At 47.7% G+C, this 14,644-nt stretch overlaps 2 protein-coding genes across 4 annotated transcripts in view; both read left to right on the top strand.

Moving 5' to 3' along the window:
- USP4 (ubiquitin specific peptidase 4) overlaps window positions 1-3,895 on the top strand; it is a 50,116-nt gene extending 46,221 nt beyond the window's left edge. For all 3 annotated transcript variants that reach the window (XM_079935231.1, XM_079935230.1, XM_079935232.1), the window contains 2 exons: window positions 2,092-2,180; window positions 2,576-3,895. In XM_079935231.1, the coding sequence (XP_079791357.1) occupies window positions 2,092-2,180; window positions 2,576-2,734 (248 nt within the window). In that variant the 3' untranslated portion in view covers window positions 2,735-3,895. The remainder of the gene's footprint in view (window positions 1-2,091; window positions 2,181-2,575) is intronic.
- A 173-nt stretch (window positions 3,896-4,068) lies between these two features.
- Window positions 4,069-9,171, top strand: LOC307193365 (uncharacterized protein C3orf62). The gene is made up of 3 exons (XM_079935235.1): window positions 4,069-4,584; window positions 5,461-5,552; window positions 6,553-9,171. Exons 1-3 carry the CDS (start codon window positions 4,175-4,177, stop codon window positions 6,816-6,818), a joined length of 768 nt encoding a protein of 255 aa, XP_079791361.1. The 5' UTR covers window positions 4,069-4,174; the 3' UTR covers window positions 6,819-9,171.
- Window positions 9,172-14,644: the final 5,473 nt, after the last annotated feature.

Here is a 14,644-nt window from a genome sequence, read left to right as displayed (position 1 = left end):
AACATGAGGAAATACCCATGGTATGTTAAGGGAAAACAGCTACACAAAATTGCATCATTACAGAAAGTAGTATCACAACTACATTGAAACAAAAGACAGAGAAACTATGATAGGAGGGGGGAAAGCCTAGGAGGAGAGAGACCAAAATGTTAATTTTTTCCTTGTTCTACTTTATTTTCCAGAATTTCTATAATGTGTAGGTTTATCTTCACTTTTATACTTTTACTAGTTTATTTTGTTACTTGTTTATGGAAAGGTTTTAGTGATGTTGAAGTGAGGAGCTGGGTTTCCTCATCTTTCTTCTATTGCATCTGCACCATGATAACTGCCACTACACCCAGTGTCAGGACCCCAAGAGATGACACCATGGGAGGTGTCAGTTCCATTTACACTCACAGTGGATTAGGGAACTGCCCTAAACCCCAGTCTTCTCTTCTATACTGATAAGCTTTTTCTGTTGGCCCAACAGTCTGTTCTCCTGCCTCTCCATTCTTACCATATCACCTCTTGCCTTTAGATGGCTGCTCAGTCTCCAACCCTCAGGTCTACATTCCAGGCCATTAGAAGAAGAGGAAAAAAGGGTATGACCTTCCCTTTTAAGCAGATCTCCCAGAAGTCCCCCTCAACTCCTCTACATACATCTCATTGGCTATCACTTGGTCACAGGGCTACCATCTAGCTGTAGGAGAGGATGGGAAATAAAAATGTGCCTGTTTGAAAATTGGGGCTCTACTGGAGTGGCTATTAGCGATCTCTGATCATATCATATCCTGCAGCACTTACTCTTCTCTTACTTTTTTCTCCCCAAAGTAATTTCACTATCTATATTCATGCATACTGGACACATGTGTTCATTTTTAACTTCCATTTTAGCATCTAAACACTGCTAGGGCAGATTACTTAGCCTCTTTATGCTTCAGTTTCCTCATCCAGGTTAGGCTGGTTATATGCAGGTCCACATTGGGTCCACAGTTGGAACGCCACGATTGAGAGCCACCATTGCTATTGTTATGCCAAGCACGGACAGCGGGGACACGCCCTTGGCACCTTCTCTGTCACTTTGTCCCATGTCGTCCACCACCACTTGGTGCAGTAGGCACTGCAGTGAGTAATGGTTAAACAGCTTAAAAAAAACCAGCTTGCCGAAGCCACACAGCAGGTTGAGACTGGAAACCAAATCTCCATCAGATTCTGTTGTTTCTGAGAGTCTGGGTGGAGCAGGAATTGGGTATTGCTGCTGGGATTCCTGTTGTAAACACATCCTGCTTCGAAATAGTGTAAAATCAAAACTGGAAGTGTTGTCTGTGGGAAATGCTTGCCCGGTGTGGGGAAATGCTTGGCCCGGTGTGAGGAATTGTTATCCAGCCACAGATTCTTGACTCACAGTTTCGAAGGCAGATATATTTAAGTTTTCTTGTTCACATCCCAGCTTTGCAAACCCAAATACCCAATGTGTCCCTCTCTGGGATTATCCCACAGGCTCCAGAGGCAGTGAGAGGCAGTAGTAGCCAACCATCTGCCTGGATGAAGTGGGGGAGTTTGACTTGGCATGTTTTTGAGAACTGTTGTTTTGTTTAAATCTTAAAGTATCAGCTCCTTTTAAGTATCCCCTAACTCTGGGTTATTGCTCATAGCCATCCTGAAGATTGACACTGGATTCCTCTATTTTTTGGATTAGTTTTCCAAAATTACAGTTTAAAGCCTTGGTCCCCAGCGGCTCCATTTTTACCCTTTTAGTGCCTTTTTGAGAAGGAACAGATTTTTTTTTTTAACATCTTTATTGGAGTATAATTGCTTTACAACGGTGTGTTAGTTTCTGCTTTATAACAAAGTGAATCAGATATACATATACATACATCCCCATATCTCTTCCCTCTTGCGCCTCCCTCCCTCCCACCCTCCCTAGGAACAGGATTTTTTTTAAAGGCTGAGTTATCTTTTGGTTGTTAGGACACAACCTATAAATTACTTTTAATTTCAGACTCTGTTTGTTTCATGTTTTGGAATTGTGTTGCTGTTGAGTGCCACTGTAATGAGCTAGCCACATTAGCTCTCTTGGTGACCGGCTAGAGTATTCTCTTGCTTTGGCAGACACTGCGTACGCGAAGAATAAACTGAATGGGAAATGGTATTACTTTGATGATAGCAGTGTGTCCCTGGCCTCCGAGGATCAAATAGTGGTGAGTAGGCCCTAATACCTGGTTCCCACTCTTACCTTTAGGGATTAGAGCTGGGAAAAGTCTTCCGGGCTAGTTGGTTATTTAGTCATCCTGCTGGGACAGTGGAAGCAAGGTGTGGTAGAGAAAGAGTTGGCTGCCATTCCTTATGGGACCCTTCCTAAATGAGATGCTCATCTCTCCTCGGGGTCTGTCACAAGGCCTTTCCCCACTCCCTGGGGAGGGTCAGCATGAGCCAGCCTCAGGTAGAAGGGTTTTCACAGTCACTTCAGTGTGTGGCTGCACAGGGCAAGACGGCGGATCCCTGAGAGTGGTGTGTTTTGAACAGAGAGAAAAGCTGTGGGGGAATGGGTGATTTTTCCAACCAGTGAATGGATGTTGCCCCTCTTGTGTTTTAGACGAAAGCAGCTTATGTGCTGTTTTACCAGCGGCGAGATGATGAGTTGTATAAGACGACTTCACTCAGTTTTCCTGGATCCTTTGATGGAGGGACGAGACCAGGCAGCTTACAGCAGGGCATGGGGGATGATGAGACTTGCAGCATGGACACCAACTGATGCTGCCTCAGTGACGCTGCACCACAGCACCGGTGCAGTCCCTCAGGAGAACACCTTTGACACTGAAGACTTGCTAGTGTTCCGTCTAAAAACCGGATGAGGAACTTCTTTCTTTTATGAGGAAAAAAAAAAAAAAGCGTTATGTTAGGAGGCTGAATTATTTTTCTTTTTATACAGGTGGTGAGAAATTTCTGTAAAACCTCGTGGAGCTGCAAAGTAGGGGTCGGGAGGGGGGGCACATAATGGAATATGTCTGATGGATTCCAGAGAACGGAGAGGAACACACTGTCATTGAGTTTGGTGTGGCCATGAAGACCTGCCACAGGCTGGTGAATGATTACTGTTCCCCCCAGTAGTCTGCCCACAGTAAATGAAGCCTCGACTAAATGATGTCATCCCCTTCTCCCTTGCTGTGCACTGAGATGGGTTTATAATACCCTAAAAATTAGCCACCAAAGCCCATTTCTGTTTCCCTTTGTGTCATCTTGGAATATCCAGCTTTCTTCTCCCTAATGAAATGAAGATGCTTGGTGTTGGGGTTTCCTGCCCCTCCGTCTCCTGTGGAACCTAGCAGTTCTGTTATGTACCCCAGCATCCTTGATGAATTGATACCCCTCTGGCACTTTTATTAGATATCACTTGGAAGTTGGTACACTAAACCGCTGGGTACTGGGTCGCGTCCAGTCGTTTCTCTCCCTGTTGGCTCGAGAATGGGAACCTTCCTGGGCTTGGGAAGGGCTCCCATTCTCGCTGCTGACTTCGGTTAGAAGTGAGATCCCCGCCCCTCCAGACGGTTTTCTTTCGGCGGTCTGGCCTCCGCATGCCTGCCCGGCCGCACTCCCAGGGCCGTTGTCTTTGTCGCGGGGAGGCCTGAGACCACTGTCCCCTCCGTGCGTGGGGCCCTTGCTCCCCCTTGCGTTGGTTCAGAGAACAAGGTCATCTGGGCTTTTCTTGTCTGACCTTTGACCTGAGCCGTGGGGGTTGGGTCTGTCAGTCGCGGGCACACGCGATCGATGAGGACGTGCGCGACGACCGTTGGTAGGGGCGGTGGTGCGGGAGCGCCGGCTGCTCGGTGAGGACCCGGCTGTGGGTCTCCGCTCGGGGGCTGGCCGCTGGGTGGGGCCGGGCCGGAGCCTGCGACCGAAGGGGCTGCGGGCTGGGATGAGGGGCCCGGAGCCAGGGGAGGGGGAGTGGTTCCGGCTCCACTGCCGGTTCCTCCCTCCCGGAGAACCGCGGGCCGCACCTGACCCCACGGAGGAAAAAGCGCCGGGAGTGGGGGTTTCCCTGCTTTCCGACCCATGGTGTGGGTCAAACTTAAGGAAATTGTGGCAAATACTCCATTTGGGGGTGGTTTACAACCTCATCTGTAACATTATTTTCACGTTGCTGTGTGCATTTCCAGTGTATTGTATAATAAAGACATGGTCGCTTTTAGGGGAGATGTCTGAAAAACTGAGAAGATGCAGAAAGGAGCTGACTGCAGCCATTGACCGGGCCTTTGAAGGACTCAGTCATTCCCAGGAGTGCTCAGGCATGCAGAGGCAGGAGCTGGACGCTGCGCCGCTTTCTTTCCCCTTCCCCATGCACAGGCTCCTCTGCAGGAGGCACCCGCTGGCAGCCTGCTCCTCTGCGGCTCCTTTCTCTCCTGTCCCGTTTGCTCCTGGGAATGAGAGCCCTGCCTTTGCACCAAACCACGAACCCGTGAGTGCAAAGACACGTGCTCTATGCCCCAAAAGAAAACCTCTGACCAGCAAGGAAAACATATCGATGCATTCCTCGATTTTGGCACCTGAAAGACAGTTTTGGAGAGCGGCAGGAGATGGGGAGAACTGGAGAAAAGACAGTCTAAGGTGATTCCAATCTGAATAGTTTAATAGCTATAATTAGGGTTATCTCATATCTGAAAAAATTGTTGAAAATCCTAAATTGAATCCATAACACTACTCTTGCCTCCCCTCTGAAGCTCTAAGACTTTATTTGGAAAGTTTGTAAACGTTCTTCAGAAAGAGAGAGAGAGAGAGAGAGAGAGAGAGTGTGTGTGTGTGTGTGTGTGTGTGTGTGTGTGTGTGTGTGTGTGTGTGTTTGGTTTGAGGGGGTGAGGGGTCTTGGATGTCTAACCAGTCATGGAAACCACTCTGCAGTACCAAAAGGGGTAGTGAATGTTAAAGAACCTAGTTTTAAAAGTCATCTTATTTTTTGTACTGCAGAAACACGTATCTTAATTCCAGTGTTTTTTTCCCCAAACTGGGGAGAGGTGGATCAATGGCTGGGCCCTGACTTCACCCTTGCTTCTGCTCCCCTTCCTCACCCCAGAGCTTTTTAGGCTTTCCCTGGGATAAGGTCTTCCCTAGACCTTTTCTTCTCCCAGGTAGCTGCAAACTGCCTCATCCTAGGCACCTTGATTTGAAGCCAGGAGGACCATATGCGCTGAAACTTCAAGGTTCTGCCATCTTGGTTGCTCTGTAGTCAGAGACTGAAGAAGCCATTTAATCATTTCAGTTCTACAAATATTTGTGCTCATATTCACAAACATTAATGGGCATTATGATGCTTTTAGTCAACTTCACTGATTCAGTGGTTCCCAGTCATCCTCTAATCACAGCATAAATGACAATTTAAAGTACCAGTGTTTGTCTTTAAGATTATCTAACACTGAGTTCCTCTCCAGTATTTTCTTGAAAGAGGATCTAATCCCCCACCTTTTTCTTTTCACCTGGGGGCTGCAGGAAAGATATGGAGAAAGATTTGAAGGTTGAGTCAAACATGCCACTCAGCAGTTCTAGCCAAGAGGTCACAAAGGATTTGCTTGACATGATCGGTGAGTACAGAGGGCTGGTGCATCCTCTCTCTGGAAGGATAGGTTCTTCACATGGGCCCCTGAGTCAGCAAGCATCTTATAAAAAAGAAAATCCTTATTTCTTTTCCACTGGCTTGTTAGATTTGTTTTGCTCACAGCAGAGAGCCTTCATGGAGCTGATAACCTGGGGGAGTTACACATCAGTCAAGTCATTTCATAAATGTACAGTTAGAGTGAATCCTTGGAGGCCAGGGACAGCAGCCCCTGTTGGTGGATGAGCTTAGATGTGAAGGAAACAGGACATAGGCAGAGATGGGGGTAGGGGTAGAGGAGAGTAGTCCAGCTGGGGGGGGGGGGCATTAATACAAGATTAGAAGAAAGTTAGAAGCCAAAAACTCCCCTATAATTCCACCATCCACCACAAAGGCAGCCACTGTTAACACAGTGCTGTATACCCTGTCATAAATACTTTTTCTACACACACATCTGTATATTCTGTGTGTGGACTGTTTTTTTAAAAGCTATTTTATTTTTAGCTTTTTTTTTTCTCATTTTTTGGCCACGCCGCACAGCATGTGGGATCTTAGTTCCACGATCAGGGATCGAACCCATGCTCCCTGCACTGGAAGCTCAGAGTCTTAACCGCTGGACCGCCAGGGAAGTCCCAGCAGGCAGCATTTTGATTACCCCAAAGATCCCATTTTTCTCACACTATGTCTTGTGCCCACAGGTCAGGGAGTAGTTTCTTGAGGGCTGGAACAAACACATGCATCTCTGTATCCTCCCACTTAAACCCTCCTTGGAAACCAAGGAGATGGTTGGGGCTCAATAAATACCTGAGCTAGGAAGAGGGACACCAAGCCCATGTTAGAATGTGGCAGCCTGCCAGCCCCAGGGGCAGGAACACCGGCTTTGTAGAGTCCTCGGAAATGGCCGCCCATTTGTGGTTTTTAACTTGTGCCTGAAATGTCTTAAGAAATCTCTCACTGGAATTGTAATGCTGAATGTTTTTATTTTTAAGACCATACAGGCATCCAAACTATTGAAGAATTGGCTGGAAAACTAGAATTTGAAAATGAGTTGAACCGTGTGTGTGGTTGCTGTGAAGATTCGCCCTTCAAGGCGGACGCCTGGGCCCTGCTGGTGGACGAGAGCCCTCAGGAAGCCTCGGATGCAGACCCTGGCAGCCTCAAGCAGGCTTTCTATGATCACAGTATCGTGGAGACTGTTCTGGACTTGGAAGAGGACTACAATTTGCTGACCTCTTTTAAATACCGAATTGAGTAAGGACAGTTGACTTCAGCTTTGATTCTTTACAGCAGGAGTCTGATGTTAGGGCATCTGTGCAGGGCAGTCACAGTTGTCATCAGGGGCCACATTCTTCAGAGGCTTGGCAGAATCTGAATTACCCCAATCTTTTTAACTTCCAGTTGTGTCCCTTCTTGAGCTGAGAGCCCAGTTTGTTTGTTTGTTTAATTCTGTTGCTCTGAAGTGTTTCTTTTTTTTTTCACCTTTTTTTTTTTTAAACATCTTGACTGTTTTATTGATTGATGTTCAATATACCCAGAACCCAAGTCAGGTGCAGGTCTTGGGCCTCTGCTGTGTGTCTTCATGTTCTTTTCCACGGACCCCTGAAAAAGTACGAGGGCTACAACCAGCATGGGCTTTCTGTACCCCTGGGACCAGCCCATCCCAGGCCAGCTCAGCCTGTATGGAGGAACTGGCGTCAAGATGGACCTTGGCCCCAGACCCTCTGCCATATTTGCACATTTTGCACACAAGGCTGCCTGTCCCCTGCATGGGCCTCATGCCCTCTTCGTGTCCAGACCCTCAATCCCTCCATCCTTGCCCCTGCCCAGCTCAAAGCCCTCTGCAAAGGCCTCCTACTTGTGTCAGAGGGGCTGGTAGCATCCCTTATTAGGTTTCCTGGGCTGGAGCCAACCCTCCACCACAGCTTGAGAGAAAGGACATCATCAGAAATTATTTGGACAGATCTCTCAAAACCATGATGTTCTTTCAGGAAACCTAATAAGCTGTTGGGCAAGGTATCATGCCTCCCAGAAGCTGAGTCTCGGAAGTGCCCGCCTCCTAGGCATAGGGGAGTATGGGGGTAAGGAGTCTGGTGCAAAGCTGTTGTAAGACCCAAAACTCAAACCAAGGAGCTGGGAGGAAGTCCCAGGGGCCGAGGACCCCCCACCAGTCCATATTTTAGGCTAGTGATCCAGCATAGGGCAGGCTGCAGAGCTGGCATCACCCCTTTACTACAGGTCTGGAGATTCCTCTGGGCCCCCAGGTAGAGACCTTGCATCTACTCCGTAGCTGTGTGAGACTGGGCACTTGCCTGCCCCTGAGAACTAGCCTCCGGCCACTTCATGGGACAGGCCTCCGCTGGGGGGTAGAGGGCAGGACGGGCTAACCAGAGGCTCCTTCCAAGCCACCGTACACTCACTCCCTGCAGCAGATAATAAACATCACAGATTATGGAATTGGGGTTCACTTTCTATTCCCTGAATAGGAGAGACAGGAGCAAATAAGAAGAAATGCTCACAGCTTCTTGCCTGCCCCACTCCAGGGGGAATGGGGCCATCTGGAGGGAGAGTTGTCAGGCTACTTGATATTCAAAAAACCAGGTCTCCCAACAGTGAGTTCCAAATAATATGCCTTGATGTGGATACTCTCCCACAGAGGATGTGGGGCTTAATCCTCATCTCCCCCACCCCCTGCCTGTTACCACCCCTTGAGGGTGAGCTGAACTTAGTGACTCGCTTCCAAGGAATAGAGCTGGGAAAGGGAAAGATAGTAGATTACATGGAGAAGCCTGGCAGACACCACTTAACCAAGTGATGAAGATGAGCACCACTCGTGCTGTCCTGTGCACGTCACCCACCGCTGACAGGATGCGATGAGAAGGGTGCTTCATTTCCATGGTATTCCTACCAAAACCTCCCAGCCCCAATCTAATTGTGAGACAAACATCAGATGAACCCAGTTTGGGGGATATTCTACAGGATACCTGGCCAGTACTCAAGACTGTCAAGGTCATTAAAAACAAGGAAAGACTCAAAATCTGTCACAGAGCAGCGGACACTGAGGAGACACAATGACTAAATGCAGTGCGGTGTCCTGGATTGTGTCCTGGAACAGAGAGGACATTAATGGAAAAACGGATCAAATCTAAATACAGGCTCAAGTTTAGTTAATATGGTTATTAGTTTCTTAGTTTTGACAAGTAATGCCACAGTTATGCAAGATGTTAACATTAAGAGAAGCTGAGTGAAGGATATATTTGAACTTATTGTCTTTGCAACTTTCCTGTAAATCTGAATTTATTGCAAAATTTAAGATGTATTTATTTGTTTTAAAAATGCAGTTGATCCCAAGTTTGTGAAATGTGTGTATGAGCACACATGCAGAAAATTGTTATGGAGGAACAAGGAGGGTTTAGGTCTTCTTCTTGTCTGTATTTTAAAATTTATCTGCAGCTGACATGTGTCACTTCTGTAGAAAAAAGAAATTAGAGTTGTTTTTTAAAACCCTCATCTTCAACCAGCCATGGGCATCCCTCACCAGAAACCTGCCCAGAGGTGACCTTCACAGTTTACAGGAACTGGTGCAGGTCCAGGGCCTGCCAGGGGGTGCTCAGCAGGACCCTGACAAGGGGGTCGCCCTTCCCTGCGGGTGCTGGACCCTCAGGGCCAGAAACTCTGGGTCTCACAGAGCTGTTTCTCAGCACTCATTGCTGGGAATGGGGATCTAGCCCTAACCCTGCAAGACTGAAATGAGAGGATTTTTCTTCTGCCTGCAGCAGAGACTGTGGCCCTTGGGAATGAGGGCGGAGCCTGGGGTAGAGGTGGGGAAGGAGGGAGGGGTCAGGTTTTCCCTGGTTGGATAGACAAATATACCTCTGTTTTAGCAAAGCCTTTATGTGAAAATTTAGATTTACCAAAAGGGCTAATTCATCCTGGAATCCTTAAATGAGGAGCTTTTCCTCACTGTAGAAACACAGCTATTTAGTAAAGCAGGTGAGCCCTGAGCCTCTGGCATGCCAGTCCCAGAGTAGCTGGGGTGGCCATGTGGTCATTTCCCTGGTGACACCTACTCTTGTCTCTGCATCCCTGGCTCCCCAAGGTGCCCAAAGGACACTTTCCTGCCTTTGTCATCTGCTTCAGGGTGGCGGGCAGATGTGTGCTCCTCTGCACAGAGCAGGGGTTTGAGGAGTTAGTCTCTAGGGATTTAGCTGGAGAAATAAAAGGAGCCTGGAACATTTTTGCCTAGAACATTTATTTTAATAAACTTGGGACCAAAGATTTATTGGGGAGACATTGATGTTTGAGAAACTAAAAATGTTTTACGTCATTCGGTTCTCTCCCCCACAGTTCATCTTGGAAAGCCAAACAATCCCTGAATTGTTTCCGTGGAAACACCAAACTGCAATTTGGATTAGCAGAATCAAAATAGAAACAAGGCAGCTTCAAGAATAAATAGGAGCTTTGGAACCTGCTAGTCACCAACTGCCAGTTCAAGCTACAGCACAAGGCATGTGAGAAGCTGGGCCCATCCAGTTCTATAAGGAGGGGTTTCCAGGTCCCCTGGCTACATGCTGCCGGGTCAATGCCAAAGTCACTCGAAACCAGCTCTGTCTGCATACTGGTAGACTTGTAACAATACTTAATGTAGGAGCTGGTCTGTAGAAGCTAGGAGAGGCTGGGGGTCTGGAGGGAAAGTGGGGGGAAGAAGGGACAGGAAAAAGGAGAGATGAGTGAATGCCGAGTGAAGTTCCAGCAAGGAGCAGAGGCCACAGCTGAGGCCTGAGAGTACAGCAACAGTTCTTTCAAGAGGACAATTCAAGGGATTTCCCCAGTGGTCCAGTGGTTGGGACTCCGAGCTTCTACTGCAGGGGGCGCGGGTTTGATCCCTGGTCAGGGATCTAAGATCCCCCATGCCACGCAGTGTGGCAAAAAAAAAAAAAGACAATTCAAGGGTGGCCAAGGGCTGGAAACAGTGACCCTATCCTCAGCCCCATCTGTATTGCAATGTTCCTCACATTCCTGTCTAGCAACACAGGTCTAGACTGGAGTCTGAACTCTTGCCAGGTAAGCTCTGGGGGCACTTGTGGTCAGTAAGCGCCTGCTTCTGTGTAGCTCCAGCCAGCACAATCAGGCACGCAAGCCTACCTTCTCATCTCTGAGTCTCAGGGTTCCCTCCCCCTACCTCCTGCTCCCCTCAGCAGGGGAATGGGGGAGGCATCTCCTGGCCCCCCTGCCCTGGCTCCTTGGCATTCACCTGGACTCTGCACTTCCAATCCCAGGGAAGACTCCAAGGGGGTCAGGAGACAAGGAGGAGGGAGATAGATAACCTGGGGGACCTTTGCCCCTCACCTTTGCACCCGAATGTGCTGATAGGGCAGCAACACCATCCTGCCACTGGAGGAGTTGTGAGCTATTAATGATCAAAGAAATTGATGAAAAGGATTTGCAAAAGAGGCCAATCCCCCTCCTCCCTCTAACTGAGGCACAAGACGTTTAACATGGCAGTGAAGGCCAGTGAACTAGGCAAGCAAACCAGGGAGGCCACTGCACCTGATTATGGGTAGTTATTGGAAAGGCTGTCATCTAGAGACAATCTGAGACTGGTAATTTGCTTTCTCCCGGGAGTATGTGGGAGAACATTAATATTTTAGGTTCCAGCTAAATATTTATAGAGGGAACAAAGTTTTACTCAGGAAATCTGTTTGACAGTGGATTCCAGCCCTAGTGGGGAGGACTTTCCGTGCTAGGCCAGCTGGAAAATGCCTGATTTGATGAAGAGTTTTGGCCTAAGGCCTGGCATGAAAAACAATTGCAGAACTACGTTCAGCTCTTGTAGGAAACCACTATCTTTTTTGAAGGCTAAAAGTCTGTTGTTTTCTGGGCACTTTGGATGGGAGCTGGCCTGGGAGAGAGGAATGGGCATCTTATAGGAGATACGTCATCAGGACCCCTTTGAAACGTCTGAGACAAAGAAGGGAAGTTGCAAAGGGATACCAGGGAGACCCAACTTTCAGGACAGGCTGCTAGGAGCTGTTTGAAAGATAAGCAAGAAATCCCTGCTCTCAGTAAGTATTTATCAAGTGTCTACTAGTGCCAGACACTCTCCTGGATGCTGAGGATACAGTAGGGACGAGGCAGATGCTGCTCTTGCTTCTGGAGTTTATATTCTACTGTGCAATGTGGGCAAACACAAAAATACTGATATATCATTTCAGATGGAACTGTATGAGAGAAATTAGGGTAAGGGAATGGGCAGTGAGTAGGGTGAACCCCTTCAGAAGAGGAGAGGTCAGGAAAAGGCCTCTCTGTAGGTGACATTTAAATTGATACTTGAATGTTAAGACAATTAGGTGCTGCAAGTGGCTTCACTTCCATCCTCAGACTGTAACTGGAGTTGTATAGAGGGAGGAACCCCTAGGTGGGCCCTAGGCCGGTAAGACCTCCCACCACATCCACCCCGTGTGGCTACATACATCTCTATCAGCATCCAAAGAGCCAAAAATGTTGCGTGCTCCAGGGACGTGCCTGGGCTGTGTCATGCTCACCAAATTTGGCAGGAACACAATAGTTTAAAAAAAAAAAAAGCCTTAGGAATAAAATAAGAAACAGAATATCCTTTCTGATGATTGCCAGAGACAGGCAGCATAATTTTAATTAACCCAGCCTTGTTAGGCGATAAATTTACTGCTCATTCTACAAAAACACCCAGCTCATGTAACACTGAGTCACTCTGATCTTTGACTTTAAACAAAATTAAATACTTTTTTTTTTTTTTTTGCGGTATGCGGGCCTCTCACTGCTGTGGCCTCTCCTGTTGCGGAGCACAGGCTCCGGATGCGCAGGCTCAGCGGCCATGGCTCACGGGCCCAGCCGCTCCGCGGCATGTGGGATCTTCCCAGACTGGGGCACGAACCCGTGTCCCCTGCATCGGCAGGCCAACTCTCAACCACTGCACCACCAGGGAAGCCCCAAAATGAAATACTTTTGAAGAAATACAGGATTTCATAACTCACAGCAGAATCAAAGAACAGAGGGTCATGCTTTGGCATTTCAAAGTTGGACAAGACCCTTCAATGAGAAGGCCACAGTCATAAATACTGGTGGAATTCTCTCAACAGGGTCTCAACTGTGAAGTAAAATGACTAAACCTTTCAACTTAGAGTAATAAAACATTTCCAAATACAGATCCCTCTGATCTACAAGCCTCATGCTAACTGCTCCACAGTCACCTGTAGTCAGTTTGGGAAGGGCTGGGCTGCTTCCTCCAGTGCCGTCCTTGCACAGGCAGAGAAAACCAGCAGGGAAGGCAGTGGAGGCTGGCAGAGGGCAGGGTGAACAGATATCCAGTGAGACCCACAGGGAGAGTAGAGGCCAGGGCACCCTAAGGCAGAGCCCAAGTCTGTACTTCCTAGGCCTTGAAGAGAGAGGGCTGCTGCCATTGCCTGTGGCTGTAGACTGCAGGACGCCCTTGGTCTGGAAATGAGAGTGAAAGCACCTTAGGCTGGTTCCTGGTAGCCCTGCTGAAGGTGTCACAGGCAAATTAAACTCTCCCAGATTTTTGTGGGATACATAACCCTGAAAATAAAGAATATAAAAATGAGAAATCAGGAACCATTACTTTCTATAATGGCCCACACAGAAGCCCCGTTTTCAGGAATTCCCTGGCGTTCCAGTGTGTAGGACTCAGCACTTTCACTGCCGTGGCCCAGTTTCAATCCCTGGCCAGGGAACTAAGATCCCCTGCAAGCTGTGTGGCACGGCCAAAAAAAAAAGGCCCCATTTTCAACCCTGTACTGGCTTGATAATAGGCAAATTCTGGAAGCTGTCCATCCATGAGGATTTTTACTTTCATAAAAAAAAGAAAAATCAGGGCTTCCCTGGTGGTGCAGTGGTTAAGAATCCGCCTGCCAATACAGGGGACACGGGTTCGAGCCCTGGTCCGGGAAGATCCCACATGCCATGGAGCAACTCAGCCCGTGCACCACAACTACTGAGCCTGCGCTCTAGAGCCCACGAGCCACAACTACTGAAGCCCAAGTGCCTAGAGAAGCCACCGCAATAAGAAGCCCGTGCACCGCAACGAAGACCCAATACAGCCAAAAATAAATAAATAAAATTTTAAAAAAAAGAAAAGAAAAATCAGTTTGAGTAGGGTGTGGTTTATTCAAAATCATCTTAGGAGAAGCGTAAGGAATAAAAAGATGGTACACACCTTAAAAGTTTTATCTTTATTTTTTGATTTTTTTGTATTACAAAAGAAGTACATATATATTGCAAAAATTCAAAAACTTCAACAAGATATAATTGGAAAGCCAAAGTCTCATATAAGCGCACTGCTCTCCAGAAATGATACGGGGCCCACAGCCACTCTCATTAGCTTTAAAAGAGTGGTTGAAAACAGGACAGGGGAAAACAGCTAGAAAGAAAAATGGAACCGTGTGCCTGTGAAGGGTGTGGTTCCCGGCATTTGGTGCATGTCACCTCTCTTTTCTTGGTGGCTTTATATTTCTCTGTTCACAGGAAGTCTGACTTTGTGTGTGCCCTATAATATTTCCACTGACCAAAAAATGCAGATGCTCTTGCAGCAAAACTGGATACAAATAATAATTTAAAAAAATCCTGAGGCCCAGAAAGATATTGGTCATGTGAAGGAAATGTTTGAAGACCAAAAATGTTGTGTTTGGGAGACATCCTGCCACACCAACAGTTTTGTGAGAGCCCTTCTGCTACTGGATATTCCATATGGAAGGCAGCCCTCCTTCTACCAAACACAACACCCTCCTCCTTATGCCCCACACCCAGGCTGCTGCCCCAGCTCTCACCACCACCTCTGCACACATTTCATTCCCCTAAATAAGGGTGTATTTATCCCTATGCTTTGTCATGGGCAGCACCTGGTACCCAGAATGCTGGATCTGCTCCCCAGCCCTGCACTGACCACCACTCCCTCCAAAGCATAGCCTCTGACCCTGAGGGATCCAGGCAGGCCTTTGGGAACTTTCTGCTGTTAGCCAGCCCAAAGTTCTGTGATTTGTCTTTCCAGCTGAGACCAATAAACCATCAGCTGAATTCACTATGGGCTGG

This window comes from Stenella coeruleoalba (assembly GCF_951394435.1).
Source record: "Stenella coeruleoalba genome assembly, chromosome: 10".
Classification (NCBI taxonomy): Eukaryota; Metazoa; Chordata; class Mammalia; order Artiodactyla; family Delphinidae; genus Stenella; species Stenella coeruleoalba.
Note: the sequence above shows the minus strand (reverse complement) of the source record. Positions and strands in the feature narration are given on the sequence as shown.